This window comes from Salvelinus namaycush, unplaced genomic scaffold (genome assembly GCF_016432855.1).
Source record: "Salvelinus namaycush isolate Seneca unplaced genomic scaffold, SaNama_1.0 Scaffold1085, whole genome shotgun sequence".
NCBI lineage: Eukaryota > Metazoa > Chordata > Actinopteri > Salmoniformes > Salmonidae > Salvelinus > Salvelinus namaycush.
This window is the reverse complement of record NW_024057770.1, coordinates 56,345-81,589: the sequence shown is the minus strand read 5'-3', so window position 1 is coordinate 81,589 and position 25,245 is coordinate 56,345. Positions and strand designations below refer to the sequence as shown.

Genomic DNA, 25,245 nt, shown 5'->3' with positions numbered 1-25,245 from the left:
TTCCTAACAGACCTGCTAACCAGATGGTGGGACAAAGACATTTCCTAACAGACCTGCTAACCAGATGGTGGGACAAAGGCATTTCCTAACAGACCTGCTAACCAGATGGTGGGACAAAGACATTTCCTAACAGACCTGCTAACCAGATGGTGGGACAAAGACATTTCCTAACAGACCTGCTAACCAGATGGTGGGACAAAGACATTTCCTAACAGACCTGGTAACCAGATGGTGGGACAAAGACATTTCCTAACAGACCTGCTAACCAGATGGTGGGACAAAGACATTTCCTAACAGACCTGGTAACCAGATGGTGGGACAAAGGCATTTCCTAACAGACCTGGTAACCAGATGGTGGGACAAAGGCATTTCCTAACAGACCTGCTAACCAGATGGTGGGACAAAGACATTTCCTAACAGACCTGGTAACCAGATGGTGGGACAAAGACATTTCCTAACAGACCTGGTAACCAGATGGTGGGACAAAGACATTTCCTAACAGACCTGGTAACCAGATGGTGGGACAAAGACATTTCCTAACAGACCTGCTAACTTTCTTTGTTGTTACTTTAAGGTTGGAACCAACATGCAGTACCTCCAGCAGGCAGAGAGGCAAGAACCATTCATCCACCAGCTCAGGGAGAAACTACACTATTCACAGCCCCGTGGAAACATAAAAGACTATGAAATAACTCGTATGGAATCACGTAGTAACCAAAGAAGTGTTAAACAAAATCAAAATATATTTTATATTTCAGATTCTTCAAAGCAGCTACTCGTTGCCTTGATGACAGCTTTGCACGCTACATGATTCCATATGTGTTATTTCATAGTGTTGATTTCTCCACTATTATTCCACAATGTAGAAGATAGTAGAAATAAAGAAAAACCCTGGAATGAGTAGGTGCGTCCAAACGTTAGACCGGTCCTGTATTTGTATTGTTTAAAACATGTGCAAATAAAAGGAAATGTATAGTTTAAACATGTCTTTAATGTTTATTTGTTTTAGCTGTTACTGATACTTCTCTAAGACTTAATACATGTGTTAATACATACGCCTTTATGTACACTATATATACAAAAGTATGTGGACACCCCTTCAAAATAGAGCATTTGGCTATTTCAGCCCCACCTGAGCACACAGCCATGCAATCTCCATAGACAAACATCGGCAGTAGAATGGCCTTACTGAAGAACTCAGTGACTTTTGGCTATTTCAGCCCCACCTGAGCACACAGCCATGCAATCTCCATAGACAAACATCGTCAGTAGAATGGCCTTACTGAAGAACTCAGTGACTTTTGGCTATTTCAGCCCCACCTGAGCACACAGCCATGCAATCTCCATAGACAAACATCGGCAGTAGAATGGCCTTACTGAAGAACTCAGTGACTTTCAACGTGGCACCGTCATAGGATGCCCTGACCTCAACCCCATCAACACCTTGGCCTAACTCCGCAGGGGACGGTTGGCATAGTGACAGGAAAACCAATCTGTTGGTGTTTGGCTGTGTGTGTTTATGCTATGTTGTCTCGTCTAAGGCAAAGCGTTCAAGGGTCACCATGCGGTTCTCACCCTGATGTCATCCTCTGTGATGTATCCGGTCTGAGCCACCCACCACGGCTCTACAGAGACTCACCCTGATGTCATCCTCTGTGATGTATCCGGTCTGAGCCACCCACCACGGCTCTACAGAGACTCACCCTGATGTCATCCTCTGTGATGTATCCGGTCTGAGCCACCCACCACGGCTCTACAGAGACTCACCCTGACGTCATCCTCTGTGATGTATCCGGTCTGAGCCACCCACCACGGCTCTACAGAGACTCACCCTGATGTCATCCTCTGTGATGTATCCGGTCTGAGCCACCCACCACGGCTCTACAGAGACTCACCCTGATGTCATCCTCTGTGATGTATCCGGTCTGAGCCACCCACCACGGCTCTACAGAGACTCACCCTGACGTCATCCTCTGTGATGTATCCGGTCTGAGCCACCCACCACGGCTCTACAGAGACTCACCCTGATGTCATCCTCTGTGATGTATCCGGTCTGAGCCACCCACCACGGCTCTACAGAGATCTCTACTGGCTTGGAGGGGAGCAGGTCTCGCGCTGTTTTCCTACGGAAGAATTTCTGACAAGAGACGACACAGATATGTTGTGTAAAGTAATTCAATCAATCAACAAAAATTATTTCAAGTAATGTTTAGATCAGCGGACATCTAGTCAGCAGTGTTGGCCATGTTAAGTGAAAGTCTCCACAGCCAGACAAGTGTACTCAATTAAAAGAGGAACTGAATATTTTCAGGAAGCTCACTGCAATGTTTAGTCCCCAGGAAACATCTCAAATGAAAAACAATCTGTGTGTTGTTGGTGGAATAACCATAGTATTGTCAAAGTATCACTTAGTGTACATGTTGACCAACATAAATAAGGATATTATAGAATTATGTTTAAGTTGCTCTTACCTTGGAAGACCTGCACTGGTTCATCAAGTCTATATACTGGTTCCTCCCGATGCCAAGCAGCCTTAGACCTAGAAAACAGACAATAATCACTGGTTCATCAGTCTATATACTGGTTCCTCCCGATGCCAAGCAGCCTTAGACCTAGAAAACAGACAATAATCACTGGTTCATCAGTCTATATACTGGTTCCTCCTGATGCCAAGCAGCCTTAGACCTAGAAAACAGACATTAATCACTGGTTCATCAGTCTATATACTGGTTCCTCCCGATGCCAAGCAGTCTTAGACCTAGAAAACAGACAATAATCACTTTCTGTGGTGGTGTGGCTAGCCAGCAGAAAATACAGAGCACTGCGCCTGATTGGCTCAGTTTTCTGTCACTCATGGGACAGTAGTCATCCCCAAGTCTAAGGTTAGAATGTTAGCCCCTCGTGTTCTGCCATAGAGTTATATTAGAAGTGCCCAACCAAGAAGGCTCAAGGTCATTGGCCACAGATACAATGACATCAATTCACGTTATATCTACAGTAGCTTTGATTGGACTGATCATGTCAACATCTTACTTTCAAAATCTTAGTTAGCAGTCATCATCATGAATCAAGTCGACAATCTACTGGCAAATCCTTCTTAATCCTTGTCATATGAAGAGAAATAATGAAGAGAAATTATAGATAAAACGTATCGGTGCTCATCGGCCATTGGACATAAACATTACACAACAAGTTGGAAATCGCTAATTCAACAATGAGTCGTTTGGAAGGAATCAGTGGCTAACCACTAACGTTGGTTTCTTTGCCAGACTACGATCACATAGGACCGCCGCTCCACCTTCACAAGGTGAGTCCAAAAATGTATTGTATGCTGCTGTATAAATGATGTAATATGCCAGGGAGATGTGTATACTGGAGCTAAGAAAGTAATACTGTGTGTATGTTGTGTAGTGTGCATCCCAGGGATGTGTGTGCTTTGGGGAACTTTAACAGAATGTGACAGGGAGAACGGGTGTTGTATGTGGAGGATGAGGGCTGCAGTAGATATCTCAGATAGGGGGGAGTGAGGCCTAAGAGGGTTTTATAAATAAGCATCAACCAGTGGGTCTTGCGACGGGTATACAGAGATGACCAGTTTACAGAGGAGTATAGATTGCAGTGATGTGTCATATAAGGAGCATTGGTGGCAAATCTGATGGCCGAATGTTAAATAACATCTAGCCGCTCGAGAGCACCCTTACCTGCTGATCTATAAATTATGTCTCCGTAATCTAGCATGGGTAGGATGGTCTTCTGAATCAGGGTTAGTTTGGCAGTTGGGGTGAAAGAGGAACGATTACGATAGAGGAAACCAAGTCTAGATTTAACTTTAGCCTGCAGCTTTGATATGTGCTGAGAGAAGGACAGAGTACTGCCTAGCCATACTCCCAAGTACTTGTATGAGGTGACTACCTCAAGCTCTAAACCCTCAGAGGTAGTAATCACACCTGTGGGAGGAGGGGCATTCTTCTTACCAAACCACAAGACCTTTGTTTAGGAGGTGTTCAGAACAAGTTTAAGAGCAGAGAAAGCTTGTTGTAGAGCGTTTAATACAAAATCCAGGGAGGGGTCAGCTGAGTATAAAACTGTATAATCTGCATATAAATGGATGAGAGAGCTTCCTACTGCCTGAGCTATTTTGTTGATGTAAATTGAGAAGAGCGTGGGGCCTAGGATCGAGCCTTGGGGTACTCCCTTGGTGACGGGCAGTGGCTGAGACATCAGATATTCTGACTTTATACACTGCACTCTTTGAGAGAGGTAGTTAGCAAACCAGCCCAAAGACCCCTCAGAGACACCAATACTCCTTAGCGGGCCGACAAGAATGGAATTGTCTACCGTATCAAAAGCTTTGGCAAAGTCAATAAAAATAGCAGCACAACATTGCTTAGAATCAAGGGAAATAGTGACATCATTGAGGACCTTTAAGGTTGCAGTGACACATCCATAACCTGAGCGGAAACCAGATTGCATACCAGAGAGAATACTATAGACATCATGTAAGCCAGTCACTTGATTATTGACACATTTTTCCAAAACTTTTGATCAACAGTACTACTACTAACAGTCAGCAGTGTATCCCTGAGAGAGGGAGTACTACAATACTACTACTAACAGTCAGGAGTGTATCCCTGAGAGAGGGAGTACTACAATACTACTACTAACAGTCAGCAGGGTATCCCTGAGAGAGGGAGTACTACAATACTACTACTAACAGTCAGCAGTTTATCCCTGAGAGAGGGAGTACTACAATACTACTACTAACAGTCAGGAGTGTATCCCTGAGAGAGGGAGTACTACAGTACTACTACTAACAGTCAGCAGTTTATCCCTGAGAGAGGGAGTACTACAGTACTACTAACAGTCAGCAGTTTATCCCTGAGAGAGGGAGTACTACAGTACTACTAACAGTCAGCAGTGTATCCCTGAGAGAGGGAGTACTACAGTACTACTACTAACAGTCAGCAGTTTATCCCTGAGAGAGGGAGTACTCCAGTACTACTACTAACAGTCAGCAGTGTATCCCTGAGAGAGGGAGTACTACAATACTACTAACAGTCAGCAGTTTATCCCTGAGAGAGGGAGTACTACTAACAGTCAGCAGTGTATCCCTGAGAGAGGGAGTACTACAGTACTACTAACAGTCAGCAGTGTATCCCTGAGAGAGGGAGTACTACAGTACTACTACTAACAGTGAACAGTTTATCCCTGAGAGAGGGAGTACTACAGTACTACTACTAACAGTCAGCAGTGTATCCCTGAGAGAGGGAGTACTACAGTACTACTACTAACAGTCATCAGTTTATCCCTGAGAGAGGGAGTACTACAGTACTACTACTAACAGTCAGCAGTGTATCCCTGAGAGAGGGAGTACTACAGTACTACTAACAGTCAGCAGTTTATCCCTGAGAGAGGGAGTACTACAGTACTACTACTAACAGTCAGCAGTGTATCCCTGAGAGAGGGAGTACTACAGTACTACTAACAGTCAGCAGTTTATCCCTGAGAGAGGGAGTACTACTAACAGTCAGCAGTGTATCCCTGAGAGAGGGAGTACTACAGTACTACTACTAACAGTCAGCAGTGTATCCCTGAGAGAGGGAGTACTACAGTACTACTACTAACAGTCAGGAGTGTATCCCTGAGAGAGGGAGTACTACAGTACTACTACTAACAGTCAGGAGTGTATCCCTGAGAGAGGGAGTACTACAGTACTACTAACAGTCAGCAGTTTATCCCTGAGAGAGGGAGTACTACAGTACTACTAACAGTCAGCAGTTTATCCCTGAGAGAGGGAGTACTACAGTACTACTAACAGTCAGCAGTGTATCCCTGAGAGAGGGAGTACTACAGTACTACTACTAACAGTCAGCAGTTTATCCCTGAGAGAGGGAGTACTACAGTACTACTACTAACAGTCAGCAGTTTATCCCTGAGAGAGGGAGTACTACAATACTACTACTAACAGTCAGCAGTTTATCCCTGAGAGAGGGAGTACTACAGTACTACTACTAACAGTCAGCAGTTTATCCCTGAGAGAGGGAGTACTACAGTACTACTAACAGTCAGCAGTGTATCCCTGAGAGAGGGAGTACTACAGTACTACTACTAACAGTCAGCAGTGTATCCCTGAGAGAGGGAGTACTACAGTACTACTACTAACAGTCAGCAGTGTATCCCTGAGAGAGGGAGTACAACAGTACTACTAACAGTCAGCAGTTTATCCCTGAGAGAGGGAGTACTACAGTACTACTACTAACAGTCAGCAGTTTATCCCTGAGAGAGGGAGTACTACAATACTACTAACAGTCAGCAGTGTATCCCTGAGAGAGGGAGTACTACAGTACTACTAACAGTCAGCAGTTTATCCCTGAGAGAGGGAGTACTACAATACTACTAACAGTCAGCAGTTTATCCCTGAGAGAGGGAGTACTACAATACTACTAACAGTCAGCAGTTTATCCCTGAGAGGGGGAGTACTACAATACTACTAACAGTCAGCAGTTTATCCCTGAGAGAGGGAGTACTACAATACTACTAACAGTCAGCAGTTTATCCCTGAGAGAGGGAGTACTACAGTACTACTACTAACAGTCAGCAGTTTATCCCTGAGAGAGGGAGTACTACAGTACTACTACTAACAGTCAGCAGTTTATCCCTGAGAGAGGGAGTACTACAGTACTACTACTAACAGTCAGCAGTTTATCCCTGAGAGAGGGAGTACTACAATACTACTACTAACAGTCAGCAGTTTATCCCTGAGAGAGGGAGTACTACAATACTACTAACAGTCAGCAGTTTATCCCTGAGAGAGGGAGTACTACAATACTACTAACAGTCAGCAGTGTATCCCTGAGAGAGGGAGTACTACAGTACTACTACTAACAGTCAGCAGTGTATCCCTGAGAGAGGGAGTACTACAGTACTACTACTAACAGTCAGCAGTTTATCCCTGAGAGAGGGAGTACTACAGTACTACTACTAACAGTCATCAGTTTATCCCTGAGAGAGGGAGTACTACAGTACTACTACTAACAGTCAGCAGTGTATCCCTGAGAGAGGGAGTACTACAATACTACTAACAGTCAGCAGTTTATCCCTGAGAGAGGGAGTACTACAGTACTACTAACAGTCAGGAGTTTATCCCTGAGAGAGGGAGTACTACAGTACTACTACTAACAGTCAGCAGTTTATCCCTGAGAGAGGGAGTACTACAGTACTACTAACAGTCAGCAGTGTATCCCTGAGAGAGGGAGTACTACAGTACTACTAACAGTCAGTAGTTTATCCCTGAGAGAGGGAGTACTACAGTACTACTACTAACAGTCAGCAGTTTATCCCTGAGAGAGGGAGTACTACAGTACTACTACTAACAGTCAGCAGTTTATCCCTGAGAGAGGGAGTACTACAGTACTACTACTAACAGTCAGGAGTGTATCCCTGAGAGAGGGAGTACTACAATAATACTACTAACAGTCAGCAGTGTATCCCTGAGAGAGGGAGTACTACAGTACTACTACTAACAGTCAGCAGTTTATCCCTGAGAGAGGGAGTACTACAATACTACTAACAGTCAGCAGTTTATCCCTGAGAGAGGGAGTACTACAGTACTACTACTAACAGTCAGCAGTTTATCCCTGAGAGAGGGAGTACTACAATACTACTAACAGTCAGCAGTTTATCCCTGAGAGAGGGAGTACTACAATACTACTAACAGTCAGCAGTTTATCCCTGAGAGAGGGAGTACTACAGTACTACTACTAACAGTCAGCAGTTTATCCCTGAGAGAGGGAGTACTACAGTACTACTACTAACAGTCAGCAGTTTATCCCTGAGAGAGGGAGTACTACAGTACTACTACTAACAGTCAGCAGTTTATCCCTGAGAGAGGGAGTACTACAATACTACTACTAACAGTCAGCAGTTTATCCCTGAGAGAGGGAGTACTACAATACTACTAACAGTCAGCAGTTTATCCCTGAGAGAGGGAGTACTACAATACTACTAACAGTCAGCAGTGTATCCCTGAGAGAGGGAGTACTACAGTACTACTACTAACAGTCAGCAGTGTATCCCTGAGAGAGGGAGTACTACAGTACTACTACTAACAGTCAGCAGTTTATCCCTGAGAGAGGGAGTACTACAGTACTACTACTAACAGTCATCAGTTTATCCCTGAGAGAGGGAGTACTACAGTACTACTACTAACAGTCAGCAGTGTATCCCTGAGAGAGGGAGTACTACAATACTACTAACAGTCAGCAGTTTATCCCTGAGAGAGGGAGTACTACAGTACTACTAACAGTCAGGAGTTTATCCCTGAGAGAGGGAGTACTACAGTACTACTACTAACAGTCAGCAGTTTATCCCTGAGAGAGGGAGTACTACAGTACTACTAACAGTCAGTAGTTTATCCCTGAGAGAGGGAGTACTACAGTACTACTACTAACAGTCAGCAGTTTATCCCTGAGAGAGGGAGTACTACAGTACTACTACTAACAGTCAGCAGTTTATCCCTGAGAGAGGGAGTACTACAGTACTACTACTAACAGTCAGGAGTGTATCCCTGAGAGAGGGAGTACTACAATAATACTACTAACAGTCAGCAGTGTATCCCTGAGAGAGGGAGTACTACAGTACTACTACTAACAGTCAGCAGTTTATCCCTGAGAGAGGGAGTACTACAATACTACTAACAGTCAGCAGTTTATCCCTGAGAGAGGGAGTACTACAGTACTACTACTAACAGTCAGCAGTTTATCCCTGAGAGAGGGAGTACTACAATACTACTAACAGTCAGCAGTTTATCCCTGAGAGAGGGAGTACTACAGTACTACTACTAACAGTCAGGAGTGTATCCCTGAGAGAGGGAGTACTACAATAATACTACTAACAGTCAGCAGTGTATCCCTGAGAGAGGGAGTACTACAGTACTACTACTAACAGTCAGCAGTGTATCCCTGAGAGAGGGAGTACTACAATACTACTAACAGTCATCAGTTTATCCCTGAGAGAGGGAGTACTACAGTACTACTACTAACAGTCAGCAGTTTATCCCTGAGAGAGGGAGTACTACAATACTACTACTAACAGTCAGCAGTGTATCCCTGAGAGAGGGAGTACTACAGTACTACTACTAACAGTCAGCAGTGTATCCCTGAGAGAGGGAGTACTACAATACTACTACTAACAGTCAGCAGTGTATCCCTGAGAGAGGGAGTACTACAATACTACTAACAGTCAGCAGTTTATCCCTGAGAGAGGGAGTACTACAGTACTACTAACAGTCAGCAGTGTATCCCTGAGAGAGGGAGTACTACAGTACTACTAACAGTCATCAGTTTATCCCTGAGAGAGGGAGTACTACAGTACTACTACTAACAGTCAGCAGTTTATCCCTGAGAGAGGGAGTACTACAATACTACTACTAACAGTCAGCAGTTTATCCCTGAGAGAGGGAGTACTACAGTACTACTACTAACAGTCAGCAGTTTATCCCTGAGAGAGGGAGTACTACAGTACTACTAACAGTCAGCAGTTTATCCCTGAGAGAGGGAGTACTACAGTACTACTACTAACAGTCATCAGTTTATCCCTGAGAGAGGGAGTACTACAGTACTACTACTAACAGTCAGCAGTTTATCCCTGAGAGAGGGAGTACTACAATACTACTACTAACAGTCAGCAGTGTATCCCTGAGAGAGGGAGTACTACAGTACTACTAACAGTCAGCAGTTTATCCCTGAGAGAGGGAGTACTACAGTACTACTAACAGTCAGCAGTTTATCCCTGAGAGAGGGAGTACTACAGTACTACTACTAACAGTCATCAGTTTATCCCTGAGAGAGGGAGTACTACAGTACTACTACTAACAGTCAGCAGTGTATCCCTGAGAGAGGGAGTACTACAGTACTACTAACAGTCAGCAGTTTATCCCTGAGAGAGGGAGTACTACAGTACTACTACTAACAGTCATCAGTTTATCCCTGAGAGAGGGAGTACTACAATACTACTACTAACAGTCAGCAGTGTATCCCTGAGAGAGGGAGTACTACAGTACTACTAACAGTCAGCAGTTTTTGGAGGCAATATTGCCAGGCAATACACACACACACACACACACACACACACACACACACACACACACACACACACACACACACACACACACACACACACACACACACACACACACACACACACACACACACACAGCTCTAAGAGGAAGAACAGCAACAGTCTACTTACAGTCAGCAGCAGTGAAGTTGGGCAGCGAGTCGTAACTCTTCTCTACGTTCATGATGTCCTGGAGGTGGAGAGAGGGAGGGGGAAGAGAAGGAAGAGAAGAGGGGGAAGAGAGGAGGGAAGAGAAGGAAGAGAGGGAGGGAAGAGAAGAGAGGGAGGGAAGAGAAGGAAGAGAAGAGGGTGAAGAGAGGAGGGAAGAGAAGGAAGAGAGGGAGGGAAGAGAAGAGAGGGAGGGAAGAGAAGGAAGAGAGGGAGGGAGGGAAGAAAGGGAGGAGAGGGAGGGAAGAGAGGGAAGAGAGGGAAGAGAAGAGAGGGAGGGGGAAGAGAAGGAAGAGGGGGAAGAGAAGGAAGAGAGGGAGGGAAGAGAGGGAGGGAAGAGAAGGAAGAGGGGGAAGAGAAGGAAGAGAGGGAGGGAAGAGAAGGAAGAGGGGGAAGAGAAGGAAGAGAGGGAGGGAAGAGAAGAGAGGGAGGGAAGAGAAGGAAGAGAAGAGGGTGAAGAGAGGAGGGAAGAGAAGGAAGAGAGGGAGGGGAGGGGAGAGAAGAGAGGGAGGGAAGAGAAGGAAGAGAGGGAGGGAAGAGAAGGAAGAGAGGGAGGGAAGAGGGGGGAGAGGAAAGAGGGGGGGAAGAGAAGGAAGAGAGGGAGGGAAGAGGGGGGAGAGGAAAGAGGGGGGGAAGAGAAGGAAGAGAGGGAGGGAGGGAAGAAAAGGAAGAGAGGGAGGGAGGGAAGAAAAGGAAGAGAGGGAGGGAAGAGAGGGAAGAGGGAAGAGAAGAGAGGGAGGGGAGGGAAGAAAAGGAAGAGAGGGAGGGAAGAGAGGGAAGAGAGGGAAGAGAAGAGAGGGAGGGGAGGGGAGAGAAGGATGGAGAATGGAGAAATTATCGCGGGAAATGGGAGCAGCAAATTAAACCAATTTCTCTTCCTACACCATTCCTTCCTTCCCTGAGCCTTCATTAATTAACAAATTATCTCGAATGGCACCCTATTCCCTATTTAGTGCACTACTTTTGACCGGGCCCTATGGGGGACATAGTAGCAACTATTTCTGAAGATGAGAACCACTGTGTTCATTTCGTCTTACCCAGTTTATATTAAAACTCATAAACGGGATTATTAGAGGGACACAGTCATGATATTTACAGGTCAAGTACGAAGTTAGTGCCATGAAATGCTGGCTCAGAATGTAGAAAATAAAATAGATTTTAAAGATTTTCATAATAAAAAAACCATACTTAACGATATCATGATCAATGAAGACTAGTTATTCATTACATTAGTAGACCTAGTTATTCATGACAATAATCTGTGTATAGTAGGAGAAATGTTCTCAGGTCTGATGAAACAAAAATAGAACTGTTTGGCCATAAGGACTATCGTTATGTATGGCCTCCCGGGTGGCGCAGTGGTCTAAGGCACTGCATCGCAGTGCTAGCTGCGCCACCAGAGTCTCTGGGTTCGCGCCCAGGCTCTGTCGCAGCCGGCCGCAACCGGGAGGTCCGTGGGGCGACGCACAATTGGCATAGCGTCGTCCGGGTTAGGGAGGGTTTGGCCGGTAGGGATATCCTTGTCTCAGTATGTAAAATGTATGCACTCTACTGTAAGTCGCTCTGGATAAGAGCGTCTGCTAAATGACTAAAATGTAAATGTAAAAATGTTTGGAGGAAAAAGGGGGAAAAATAGATGGCAAAGTAGATGGCCTCATGTGGAAGGAAAATGATGTGGATATATTAAAGCAACATCTCAAGAAATCAGTCAGGAAGTTAAAGCTTGGTCTCAAATGACCTCCAGCAGGCCACAAATGTGCATGTGTCTGCTCAAACGGTCAGAAACAGACTTTCATGAGGGTGGTATGAGGGCCCGACGTCCACAGGTGGGGGTTGTGCTTACAGCCCAACACCGTGCAGGACGTTTGGCATTTGCCAGAGAACACCAAGATTGGCAAATTCGCCACTGGCGCCCTGTGCTCTTCACAGATGAAAGCAGGTTCACACTGAGCACATGTGACAGACGTGACAGAGTCTGGAGACGCCGTGGAGAACGTTCTGCTGCCTGCAACATCCTCCAGCATGACCGGTTTGGCGGTGGGTCAGTCATGGTGTGGGGTGGCATTTCTTTGTGGGGCCGCACAGCCCTCCATGTGCTCGCCAGAGGTAGCCTGACTGCCATTAGGTACCGAGATGAGATCCTCAGAGCCCTTGTGAGACCATATGCTGACACATGCACATTTGTGGCCTGCTGGAGGTCATTTTGCAGGGCTCTGGCAGTGCTCCTCCTTGCACAAAGGTGGAGGTAGCGGTCCTGCTGCTGGGTTGTTGCCCTCCTACGGCCTCCTCCGCGTCTCCTGATGTACTGGCCTGTCTCCTGGTAGCGCCTCCATGCTCTGGACACTACGCTGACAGACACAGCAAACCTTCTTGCCACAGCTCGCATTGATGTGCCATCCTGGATGAGCTGCACTACCTGAGCCACTTGTGTGGGTTGTAGACTCCGTCTCATGCTACCACTAGAGTGAAAGCACCGCCAGCATTCAAAAGTGACCAAAACATCAGCCAGGAAGCATAGGAACTGAGAAGTGGTCTGTGGTCACCACCTGCAGAACCATTCCTTTATTGGGGGTGTCTTGCTAATTGCCTATAATTTCCACCTTTTGTCTATTCCATTTGCACAACAGCATGTGAAATTTATTGTCAATCAGTGTTGCTTCCTAAGTGGACAGTTTGATTTCACAGAAGTGTGATTGACTTGGAGTTACATTGTGTTGTTTAAGTGTTCCCTTTATTTTTTTGAGCAGTGTATTATATATAGTATATAGTATTACTGTACCTCCATGATGCTGATGTAGTAGGAGAAGGGGTGACTACAGTTGATATATTATATATAGTATATAGTATTACTGTACCTCCATGATGCTGATGTAGTAGGAGAAGGGGTGACTACAGTTGATATATTATATATAGTAATAGTATATATTATTACTGTACCTCCATGATGCTGATGTAGTAGGAGAAGGGGTGACTACAGTTGATATATAATATATAGTAATAGTATATAGTATTACTGTACCTCCATGATGCTGATGTAGTAGGAGAAGGGTGACTACAGTTGATATATAATATATAGTAATAGTATATAGTATTACTGTACCTCCATGATGCTGATGTAGTAGGAGAAGGGGTGACTACAGTTGATATATTATATATAGTATTACTGTACCTCCATGATGCTGATGTAGTAGGAGAAGGGTGACTACAGTTGATATATTATATATAGTATATAGTATTACTGTACCTCCATGATGCTGATGTAGTAGGAGAAGGGGTGACTACAGTTGATATATTATATATAGTAATAGTATATATTATTACTGTACCTCCATGATGCTGATGTAGTAGGAGAAGGGGTGACTACAGTTGATATATTATATATAGTATTACTGTACCTCCATGATGCTGATGTAGTAGGAGAAGGGGTGACTACAGTTGATATATTATATATAGTATTACTGTACCTCCATGATGCTGATGTAGTAGGAGAAGGGTGACTACAGTTGATATATTATATGTAGTATTACTGTACCTCCATGATGCTGATGTAGTAGGAGAAGGGGTGACTACAGTTGATATATTATATGTAGTATTACTGTACCTCCATGATGCTGATGTAGTAGGAGAAGGGGTGACTACAGTTGATATATTATATATAGTAATAGTATATATTATTACTGTACCTCCATGATGCTGATGTAGTAGGAGAAGGGGTGACTACAGTTGATATATTATATATAGTAATAGTATATATAGTATTACTGTACCTCCATGATGCTGATGTAGTAGGAGAAGGGGTGACTACAGTTGATATATTATATATAGTATTACTGTACCTCCATGATGCTGATGTAGTAGGAGAAGGGGTGACTACAGTTGATATATTATATATAATAATAGTATATAGTATTACTGTACCTCCATGATGCTGATGTAGTAGGAGAAGGGGTGACTACAGTTGATATATTATATATAGTAATAGTATATATAGTAATACTGTACCTCCATGATGCTGATGTAGTAGGAGAAGGGGTGACTACAGTTGATATATTATATATAGTAATAGTATATATAGTATTACTGTACCTCCATGATGCTGATGTAGTAGGAGAAGGGGTGACTACAGTTGATATATTATATATAGTATTACTGTACCTCCATGATGCTGATGTAGTAGGAGAAGGGGTGACTACAGTTGATATATTATATATAGTAATACTGTACCTCCATGATGCTGATGTAGTAGGAGAAGGGGTGACTACAGTTGATATATTATATATAGTAATAGTATATATTATTACTGTACCTCCATGATGCTGATGTAGTAGGAGAAGGGGTGACTACAGTTGATATATTATATATAGTAATAGTATATATTATTACTGTACCTCCATGATGCTGATGTAGTAGGAGAAGGGGTGACTACAGTTGATATATTATATATAGTAATAGTATATATAGTATTACTGTACCTCCATGATGCTGATGTAGTAGGAGAAGGGGTGACTACAGTTGATATATTATATATAGTAATACTGTACCTCCATGATGCTGATGTAGTAGGAGAAGGGGTGACTACAGTTGATATATTATATATAGTATTACCTCTACAGGTGGTAGGGGTAGAGCATCAGGTGATCTATGTAGTATTACTGTACCTCCATGATGCTGATGTAGTAGGAGAAGGGGTGACTACAGTTGATATATTATATATAATAATAGTATATAGTATTACTGTACCTCCATGATGCTGATGTAGTAGGAGAAGGGGTGACTACAGTTGATATATTATATATAATAATAGTATATAGTATTACTGTACCTCCATGATGCTGATGTAGTAGGAGAAGGGGTGACTACAGTTGATATATTATATATAGTAATAGTATATATTATTACTGTACCTCCATGATGCTGATGTAGTAGGAGAAGGGGTGACTACAGTTGATATATTATATATAGTAATAGTATATATTATTACTGTACCTCCATGATGCTGATGTAGTAGGAGAAGGGGTGACTACAGTTGATATATTATATATAGTAATACTGTACCTCCATGATGCTGATGTAGTAGGAGAAGGGGTGACTACAGTTGATATATTATATATAGTAATAGTATATATTATTACTGTACCTCCATGATGCTGATGTAGTAGGAGAAGGGGTGACTACAGTTGATATATTATATATAGTAATACTGTACCTCCATGATGCTGATGTAGTAGGAGAAGGGGTGACTACAGTTGATATATTATATATAGTAATAGTATATATTATTACTGTACCTCCATGATGCTGATGTAGTAGGAGAAGGGGTGACTACAGTTGATATATTATATATAGTAATACTGTACCTCCATGATGCTGATGTAGTAGGAGAAGGGGTGACTACAGTTGATATATTATATATAGTAATACTGTACCTCCATGATGCTGATGTAGTAGGAGAAGGGGTGACTACAGTTGATATATTATATATAGTAATACTGTACCTCCATGATGCTGATGTAGTAGGAGAAGGGGTGACTACAGTTGATATATTATATATAGTATATATTATTACTGTACCTCCATGATGCTGATGTAGTAGGAGAAGGGGTGACTACAGTTGATATATTATATATAGTAATACTGTACCTCCATGATGCTGATGTAGTAGGAGAAGGGGTGACTACAGTTGATATATTATATATAGTATATAGTATTACTGTACCTCCATGATGCTGATGTAGTAGGAGAAGGGGTGACTACAGTTGATATAGTATATATAGTATTACTGTACCTCCATGATGCTGATGTAGTAGGAGAAGGGGTGACTACAGTTGATATATTATATATAGTATTACTGTACCTCCATGATGCTGATGTAGTAGGAGAAGGGGTGACTACAGTTGATATATTATATATAGTATTACTGTACCTCCATGATGCTGATGTAGTAGGAGAAGGGGTGACTACAGTTGATATATTATATATAGTATATAGTATTACTGTACCTCCATGATGCTGATGTAGTAGGAGAAGGGGTGACTACAGTTGATATATTATATATAGTATATAGTATTACTGTACCTCCATGATGCTGATGTAGTAGGAGAAGGGTGACTACAGTTGATATATAATATATAGTAATAGTATATAGTATTACTGTACCTCCATGATGCTGATGTAGTAGGAGAAGGGGGTGATGCGGAGGCCTTTGACCATGATGTCTGACAGGTGGTAGGGGTAGAGCATCAGGTGATCTCGGCTGTACTTCAGCAGCTCCTCGTAGTACTTCCTCTCATCCTTCCTCACGTGTCTCACTGGACAGACAGGGGGGAGAGGACAGACAGTCAGATCAGACAGGGACAGGGTAGGACAGACACACTCAGATCAGATAGGAGGGAGAGGACAGACACACTCAGATCAGATAGAAGGGGTAGGACAGAGACACTCATATCAGATAGGGACAGGGTAGGACAGACACTCATATCAGATAGGGACAGGGTAGGACAGACACTCATATCAGACAGGGTAGGACAGACACTCATATCAGACAGGGACAGGGTAGGACAGACACTCATATCAGACAGGGACAGGGTAGGATAGACACTCATATCAGACAGGGTAGGACAGACACTCAGATCAGATAGACGGGGTAGGACAGAGACACTCAGATCAGAGAGACGGGGTAGGACAGAGACACTCAGATCAGAGAGACGGGGTAGGACAGAGCCACTCAGATCAGATAGACGTGGTAGGACAGAGCCACTCAGATCAGATAGACGGGGTAGGACAGAGCCACTCAGATCAGATAGACGTGGTAGGACAGAGACACTCAGATCAGATAGACGGGGTAGGACAGAGACACTCAGATCAGAGAGACGGGGTAGGACAGAGACACTCAGATCAGAGAGACGGGGTAGGACAGAGACACTCAGATCAGATAGACGGGGTAGGACAGAGACACTCAGATCAGAGAGACGGGGTAGGACAGAGACACTCAGATCAGATAGACGTGGTAGGACAGAGACACTCAGATCAGATAGACGGGGTAGGACAGAGACACTCAGATCAGAGAGACGGGGTAGGACAGAGACACTCAGATCAGAGAGACGGGGTAGGACAGAGACACTCAGATCAGATAGACGGGGTAGGACAGAGACACTCAGATCAGAGAGACGGGGTAGGACAGAGACACTCAGATCAGATAGACGTGGTAGGACAGAGACACTCAGATCAGATAGACGGGGTAGGACAGAGACACTCATATCAGACAGGGAAGGACAGAGACACTCAGATCAGAGAGACGGGGTAGGACAGACACTCAGATCAGATAGACGGGGTAGGACAGAGACACTCATATCAGAGAGACGTGGTAGGACAGAGACACTCATATCAGAGAGACGTGGTAGGACAGAGACACTCAGATCAGATAGACGGGGTAGGACAGCGACACTCAGATCAGATAGACGGGGTAGGACAGAGACACTCAGATAGGCAGTAGTGTTTCACCTGTTTCCCTGCAACTCCAAAAGATATGATTAAAATGGTTTAGAAAAACATTTTCGAGAAGGAAAAACGTTTCTAACAATCACCAAAATGAAAACTAGACAGGCAGGAAGAAATGTCATAGAATGGGCTCCATTGATTTAGTTATAATGTGTTAGTCACTCAGGTAGCATAAGCCATGGCAAAATGTGTAGAATTAAAGGTAATTAGCTGTAAAACTGCATATTTTTCTGTCAGCCCCATAACAATATGTGTCGAATTGCACTGCTGCACTGGGCAGGGTAGGAAAGCTGTGATTCAGAAAGAACAGACCATGTATCCAGCATCTCAGATGCAGGAGTGATGATCTGATTGTGATCCAAAAGGCACAACTGCTCTAAAATCAGCACTTCGACTCCACAGGTGTGGCCCACTGACAGTCTATCAGAATGACCCCTGTTCCATTAAAGTACAGTCATGTAAAAAAGTTAAAGACTCATCGAGTGCTCCAGTTTCACTCTTGGAAAAGATCCAATGCAGTGAAGTATATTTGACTGTACTGTAACTGTAACCCTGCTGTCCTATGTACACAGAGTCATGGAACACCGGTCACTTTGTTTACATATTGTTTTACCCACTTCATATGTATAATACTGTATTCTAGTCCTGGTTCATCCTATATAACTACTGCTGTCCACTTCATATGTATAATACTGTATTCTAGTCCTGGTTCATCCTATATAACTACTGCTGTCCACTTCATATGTATAATACTGTATTCTAGTCCTGGTTCATCCTATATAACTACTACTGTCCACTTCATATGTATAATACTGTATTCTAGTCAAGGCTCATCCTATATAACTACTGCTGTCCACTTCATATGTATAATACTGTATTCTAGTCCTGGTTCATCCTTTATAACTACTGCTGTCCACTTCATACTGTATTCTAGTCCTGGTTCATCCTATATAACTACTGCTGTCCACTTCATATGTATAATACTGTATTCTAGTCCTGGTTCATCCTATATAACTACTGCTGTCCACTTCATATGTATATACTGTGTTCTAGTCCTGGTTCATCCTATATAACTACTGCTGTCCACTTCATATGTATAATACTGTATTCTAGTCCTGGTTCATCCTATATAACTACTGCTGTCCACTTCATATGTATAATACTGTATTCTAGTCCTGGTTCATCCTATATAACTACTGCTGTCCACTTCATATGTATAATACTGTATTCTAGTCCTGGTTCATCCTATATAACTACTACTGTCCACTTCATATGTATAATACTGTATTCTAGTCCTGGTTCATCCTATATAACTACTACTGTCCACTTCATATGTATAATACTGTATTCTAGTCCTGGTTCATCCTATATAACTACTGCTGTCCACTTCATATGTATAATACTGTATTCTAGTCCTGGTTCATCCTATATAACTACTGCTGTCCACTTCATATGTATATACTGTATTCTAGTCCTGGTTCATCCTATATAACTACTGCTGTCCACTTCATATGTATAATACTGTATTCTAGTCCTGGTTCATCCTATATAACTACTGCTGTCCACTTCATATGTATAATACTGTATTCTAGTCCTGGTTCATCCTATATAACTACTGCTGTCCACTTCATACTGTATTCTAGTCCTGGTTCATCCTACATAACTACTGCTGTCCACTTCATATGTATAATACTGTATTCTAGTCCTGGTTCATCCTATATAACTACTGCTGTCCACTTCATACTGTATTCTAGTCAAGGCTCATCCTATATAACTACTGCTGTCCACTTCATATGTATAATACTGTATTCTAGTCCTGGTTCATCCTATATAACTACTGCTGTCCACTTCATATGTATATACTGTATTCTAGTCCTGGTTCATCCTATATAACTACTACTGTCCACTTCATATGTATAATACTGTATTCTAGTCCTGGTTCATCCTATATAACTACTGCTGTCCACTTCATATGTATATACTGTATTCTAGTCCTGGTTCATCCTATATAACTACTGCTGTCCACTTCATATGTATAATACTGTATTCTAGTCCTGGTTCATCCTATATAACTACTGCTGTACACACCTGTTCTATCTATTTACTGTCTATGCACAGGATTATATTTATATACAGTGCATTCGGAAAGTATTCAGACCCCTTGACTTTTTCCACATTTTGTTACGTTACAGCCTTATTATAAAATATATTTTTTTTTTATTCCCTCACACAATTCCCACAAAGCAAAAACTGGTTTCTAGAAATTTTTGCTAAGTTATAAAAATTAAAAAAATGGAAATAAGACATTTACATAAGTATTAAGTCCCTTTACATAGTACTTTGTTGAAGCACCTTTGGCAGCGATTACGGCCTTGAGTCCTCTTAGGTATGACGCTACAAGCTTGGCACAGTCTTTGAATGTCGTTGAGTGGCCCAGCCAGACCACGGACTTGAATCTGACCGAACATCTCTGGGGAGACCTGAAATTAGCTGTGCAGCGACGCTCTTCATCCAACCTGACAGAGCGTGAGAGGATCTGCAGAGAAGAATGGGAGAAACTCCCCAAATACAGGTGTGCCAAGCTTGTGGCGTCATACCCAAGAAGAATCAATGCTGTAATCGCTGCCAAAGGTACTTCAACAAAGGGTCTGAATACTTATAAAAAAATTATTTTTTTATATATACAGAAGCAGAAATGTCTAAAAAACTGTTTTTGCTTTGTCATTATGGGTTATTGTGTGTAGATTGATGAGGGAAAAAACAATTTAATCAATTTTAGAATAATGCTGTAACGTAATAAAATGTGGACAAAGTCAAGGGGTCTGAATAGTTTCCTAATGCATTGAATATATTTATATTCCTGTCTCTGACAATGCTCGTTATATTTCTTAATTTCTTTTTTATATTCTGGATTATGTGTGTATTGTATTTTTGTTATTGCTAGGTATTACTGCACTGTTGCAGCTAGAAACACAAGAATGTCGATGCTCCTGCGATAACAATTACAAAACTGTGTACGCGACCAATAAACTTTGATTTGAGGCCTGGGTCTATGGACCGTTAGGCCTACCAGACAATAACAGATGATTTCAGATACATGTCTACGTAATAATGCATTTATACCGAGCCATAAATGATTTATGATTGGTTATAATTGAATGGATATAAGTGTATGAGATACGAGCCTGTGCTCACCCTGAAAAATGGGGTGGATATTATAGTCATCGTAGTCATTATATAGTCATTATACAGCATCGTTATTCTGACAAGCCTGAGATTTCCACGCTGACTCCTCCCACGCTGACTCCTCCCACGCTGACTCCTCCCACGCTGACTCCTCCCACGCTGACTCCTCCCACGCTGACTCCTCCCACGCTGACTCCTCCCATGGTGACTCACCTAGGTTATTGCGGAACCTTAGCTGGTTGCGGATACTGTACAACTGCACATGTTTCTCATATTCACGCTGCGAGTTCCCAACACTCTGTAAATGAAAACAGGACATTGAGATGAATCAATATACAGTAACATATACAGTAACTCAGTAAGTATGATTGCATACAGTAAGTATTATACCACAGATGTCTCAAGTTATGAGGGAGCGTGCTGTTAGCATGCTGACTGCAGGAATGTCCACCAGAGCTGTTGCCAGAGAAGGTAAATGTTAATTTCTCTACCATAAGCCACCTGTCATTTTACAGAATTTGGCATTACCAACTGGCCTCACAACCTCAGACCACGTGTAACCACGGCAGCCCAGGACCTCATCATGTTGTGTTTATATTTCTGTTTTAGTAGTTACTCCACTCCATAGGATTAATGTTCCCACACGGACTTATTTCCATGTAACAGCGCGTGTTTAACAGAAAAAACTGACGGAAGACAGAGTGGACTACCTAATTAGCAGGGTTGGGGAGTAACGGATTACTAAAAAATCTGTAACTGTAATCCATTACCAGCAAAAATATTGTAATCAGATTACAGATACTTCTTTAAAAAACGAGATGATTACTTCGAAGATTAATTTATTTTTATTATTTTTTTAAACCAGTGGACCAACAGTGAAAAATGTGCTCTTGCAACACCTGCATAATGTGGACACCAGCCTATGGAATAAAAGTGGGGCTTTTATTGCTCAATCTAATTCATGCTGAAACCACTGAAACCACAGGTTTCAGAGCAAGTGACGTAACCGACTGAAAGGCTGCTAGCGCGCACCACCGCTAACTAGCTAGCCATTTCACATCTGTTACACTGACAACATTTTTTATCCATGGGCCTAATGGAGACACGCTCAAACCCACCCACTTTTGATAGATTTAAAGGGCCAATCTGTAGTTGCTACATCCATTTTTGGATTTATAAATTATATATATTAAATGTAAAGATATATTTTAATCATATTACTATATGTAGTAGAAAGCGATGAGTTAGAAGAAGCCTACATAACCAACTCATAAAGTAAAATGTAAACATCCATATATGGCCAGCTATGTAAACTTTAACATTGATTTATCCTGCTATAGATGTAGTTCAGTTGGTAACATACGTTTATGTCTTCTTCTAATGCCTCTTAAGAGGAACGTCATCTAAAAGTAATTGAATGTAATCAGATTACGTTACTGAGTTTGGGCAATCCAAAAATTACGTTACTGATTAGAATTTTGGACAGGTAACTAGTAACAGTAAAGGGATTACATTTAGAAAGTAACCTACCCAACCCTATTAGCTCAATCAATCAAATGTATTTATAAAATCTCTTTTTACATCAGCCGATGTCACAAAGTGCTGTACAGAAACCCAGCCTAAAACCCCAAACAGCAAGCAATGCAGATGTAGAAGCATCTCTGAACGCCTGTGTGTAAACGGAAAACATAGGCTACACATACTGTCTGCTGCAATGGAGTTAAAACAGTGTACAGTAAGTGTAGTTTACATTTGTGAAATTATTTTGATGTGATATGAAAGTAGAGGGATTTATTTTTCTAGAACCATACCGCAACTGATTCACTTTTAGATGGAGTATTTGGCTGTTTTGGCTTCCAGAACCAATTAGCCCTTTAAACAGAACATATAAGGTCCTTGGACTAAGGAATAACGTTATTGGGCTAGCCAGCTACCTAGCTAATGGAGCTGTGCTTTAGTGATGCTTTCAGGTTATTGACACTGTTGTTGCAGATGCGCCGGAGACTGATCAGCTATTTATAAACGCACGGAGAACGTTAACGGACAGATGTAGCTAGCCAGCTGTGGTAAAACCTGTTAGCAAGATCACAAACCTGTTTGACATTTGCTGGTAGCTTGTTCCACGGATAATTCTGCCTAATGTGGAATTCAACGTCTGTATTCATTGCTTGAGTGAATGTGGATCCACGATACGATAACTATAGTCCAAGATAACTATATTCCCTAAACATCAAAAATCGACAAATTAACTTGATAATTCAAACGTTTCCTATTTTCCTTTTTGATAAATATTCACTTCCTTGTTGTATTTTCGTCACGTTTTTGGCTAAATTCGTCACTTCCGTCCAAGACGTGACCAACGGATGATGAATGGTCGATGAGGGACGGCAGTTGAAGTGAACACTGATACAATTATTTTTGCATCAAACTCGATGTAAATGTTTTTGTGTCAATTAAGAAAATCATACGGTTGGCTCCCTTCCAGTAATGTCTACTCGACCTTGTAAAGTAAATGTCCATAATTCTTTCTAACGTCGAGCATAATGGTCATATAAACGGTCTGGCTGGTGGCTACTAATGTCAAACTATCACACATGTCCACATGAAACTGGTTCAACAAAGTCTAATTGACAAATGTTTAAACGTTATCAAACTTATGAGATATAAATAAATAACCTCCAGTTGGTCTGATATGGCAATGCTTTTTGCATTTGACCACATAGATATTCCAACTTTCATACTGTATAAATTCATGACATAAATCAACTGTCTGAAATGCTGGACTGGCAGTCAACCTTGCCACAGGCTTTCAGTGTGAGAAGACGCAGAGCTCAAAGATGAGTAAAAGCACCGCAACTCACTTGCTGCATCCCAATGACTCACTATAGTGCACTACTTTTGACCAGAACCCTATGGGCGCTGGTCAACAGTAGTTCACTATATAGGGAATAGGGTGCCATAGGCCTCAAGTCACTTGGTAACCAACCAGTATAAATAGTGGTGGGGTGCAGCTCTTGGTAACCAACCAGTATAAATAGTGGTGGGGTGCAGCTCTTGGTAACCAACCAGTATACATAGTGTTGGGGTGCAGCTCTTGGTAACCAACCAGTATAAATAGTGTTGGGGTGCAGCTCTTGGTAACCAACCAGTATAAACAGTGTTGGAGTACAGCTCTTGGTAACCAACCAGTATAAACAGTGTTGGGGTGCAGCTCTTGGTAACCAACCAGTATAAACACTGTTGGAGTACAGCTCTTGGTAACCAACCAGTATAAACAGTGTTGGGGTACAGCTCTTGGTAACCAACCAGTATAAACAGTGTTGGGGTACAGCTCTTGGTAACCAACCAGTATAAACAGTGTTGGGGTGCAGCTCTTGGTAACCAACCAGTATAAACAGTGTTGGGGTGCAGCTCTTGGTAACCAACCAGTATAAACAGTGTTGGGGTGCAGCTCTTGATAACCAACCAGTTTAAACAGTGTTGGAGTACAGCTCTTGGTAACCAACCAGTATAAACAGTGTTGGGGTGCAGCTCTTGGTAACCAACCAGTATAAACAGTGTTGGGGTACAGCTCTTGGTAACCAACCAGTATAAACAGTGTTGGGGTGCAGCTCTTGGTAACCAACCAGTATAAACAGTGTTGGGGTACAGCTCTTGGTAACCAACCAGTATAAACAGTGTTGGGGTGCAGCTCTTGGTAACCAACCAGTATAAACAGTGTTGGGGTACAGCTCTTGGTAACCAACCAGTATAAACAGTGTTGGGGTGCAGCTCTTGGTAACCAACCAGTATAAACAGTGTTGGGGTGCAGCTCTTGGTAACCAACCAGTATAAACAGTGTTGGGGTGCAGCTCTTGATAACCAACCAGTATAAACAGTGTTGGAGTACAGCTCTTGGTAACCAACCAGTATAAACAGTGTTGGGGTGCAGCTCTTGGTAACCAACCAGTATAAACAGTGTTGGGGTACAGCTCTTGGTAACCAACCAGTATAAACAGTGTTGGGGTGCAGCTCTTGGTAACCAACCAGTATAAACAGTGTTGGGGTACAGCTCTTGGTAACCAACCAGTATAAACAGTGTTGGGGTGCAGCTCTTGGTAACCAACCAGTATAAACAGTGTTGGGGTGCAGCTCTTGGTAACCAACCAGTATAAACAGTGTTGGGGTGCAGCTCTTGGTAACCAACCAGTATAAACAGTGTTGGGGTGCAGCTCTTGGTAACCAACCAGTATAAACAGTGTTGGGGTGCAGCTCTTGGTAACCAACCAGTATAAACAG

General features: G+C 42.5%; 1 protein-coding gene across 1 annotated transcript; it reads right to left on the bottom strand.

The window, feature by feature from the left end:
• Positions 1-2,023: 2,023 nt before the first annotated feature.
• Positions 2,024-23,229, bottom strand: LOC120035672 (protein FAM91A1-like; the record flags this gene model as incomplete). Its single annotated transcript, XM_038982239.1, has 6 exons — positions 23,061-23,229; positions 21,181-21,265; positions 16,441-16,592; positions 10,249-10,306; positions 2,472-2,539; positions 2,024-2,137 (listed from the first exon to the last, which is right to left on the bottom strand). Coding segments are annotated over exons 1-6 (549 nt in total), but the record flags the coding sequence as incomplete, so codon positions are not given.
• Between the last annotated feature and the right edge of the window lie 2,016 nt (positions 23,230-25,245).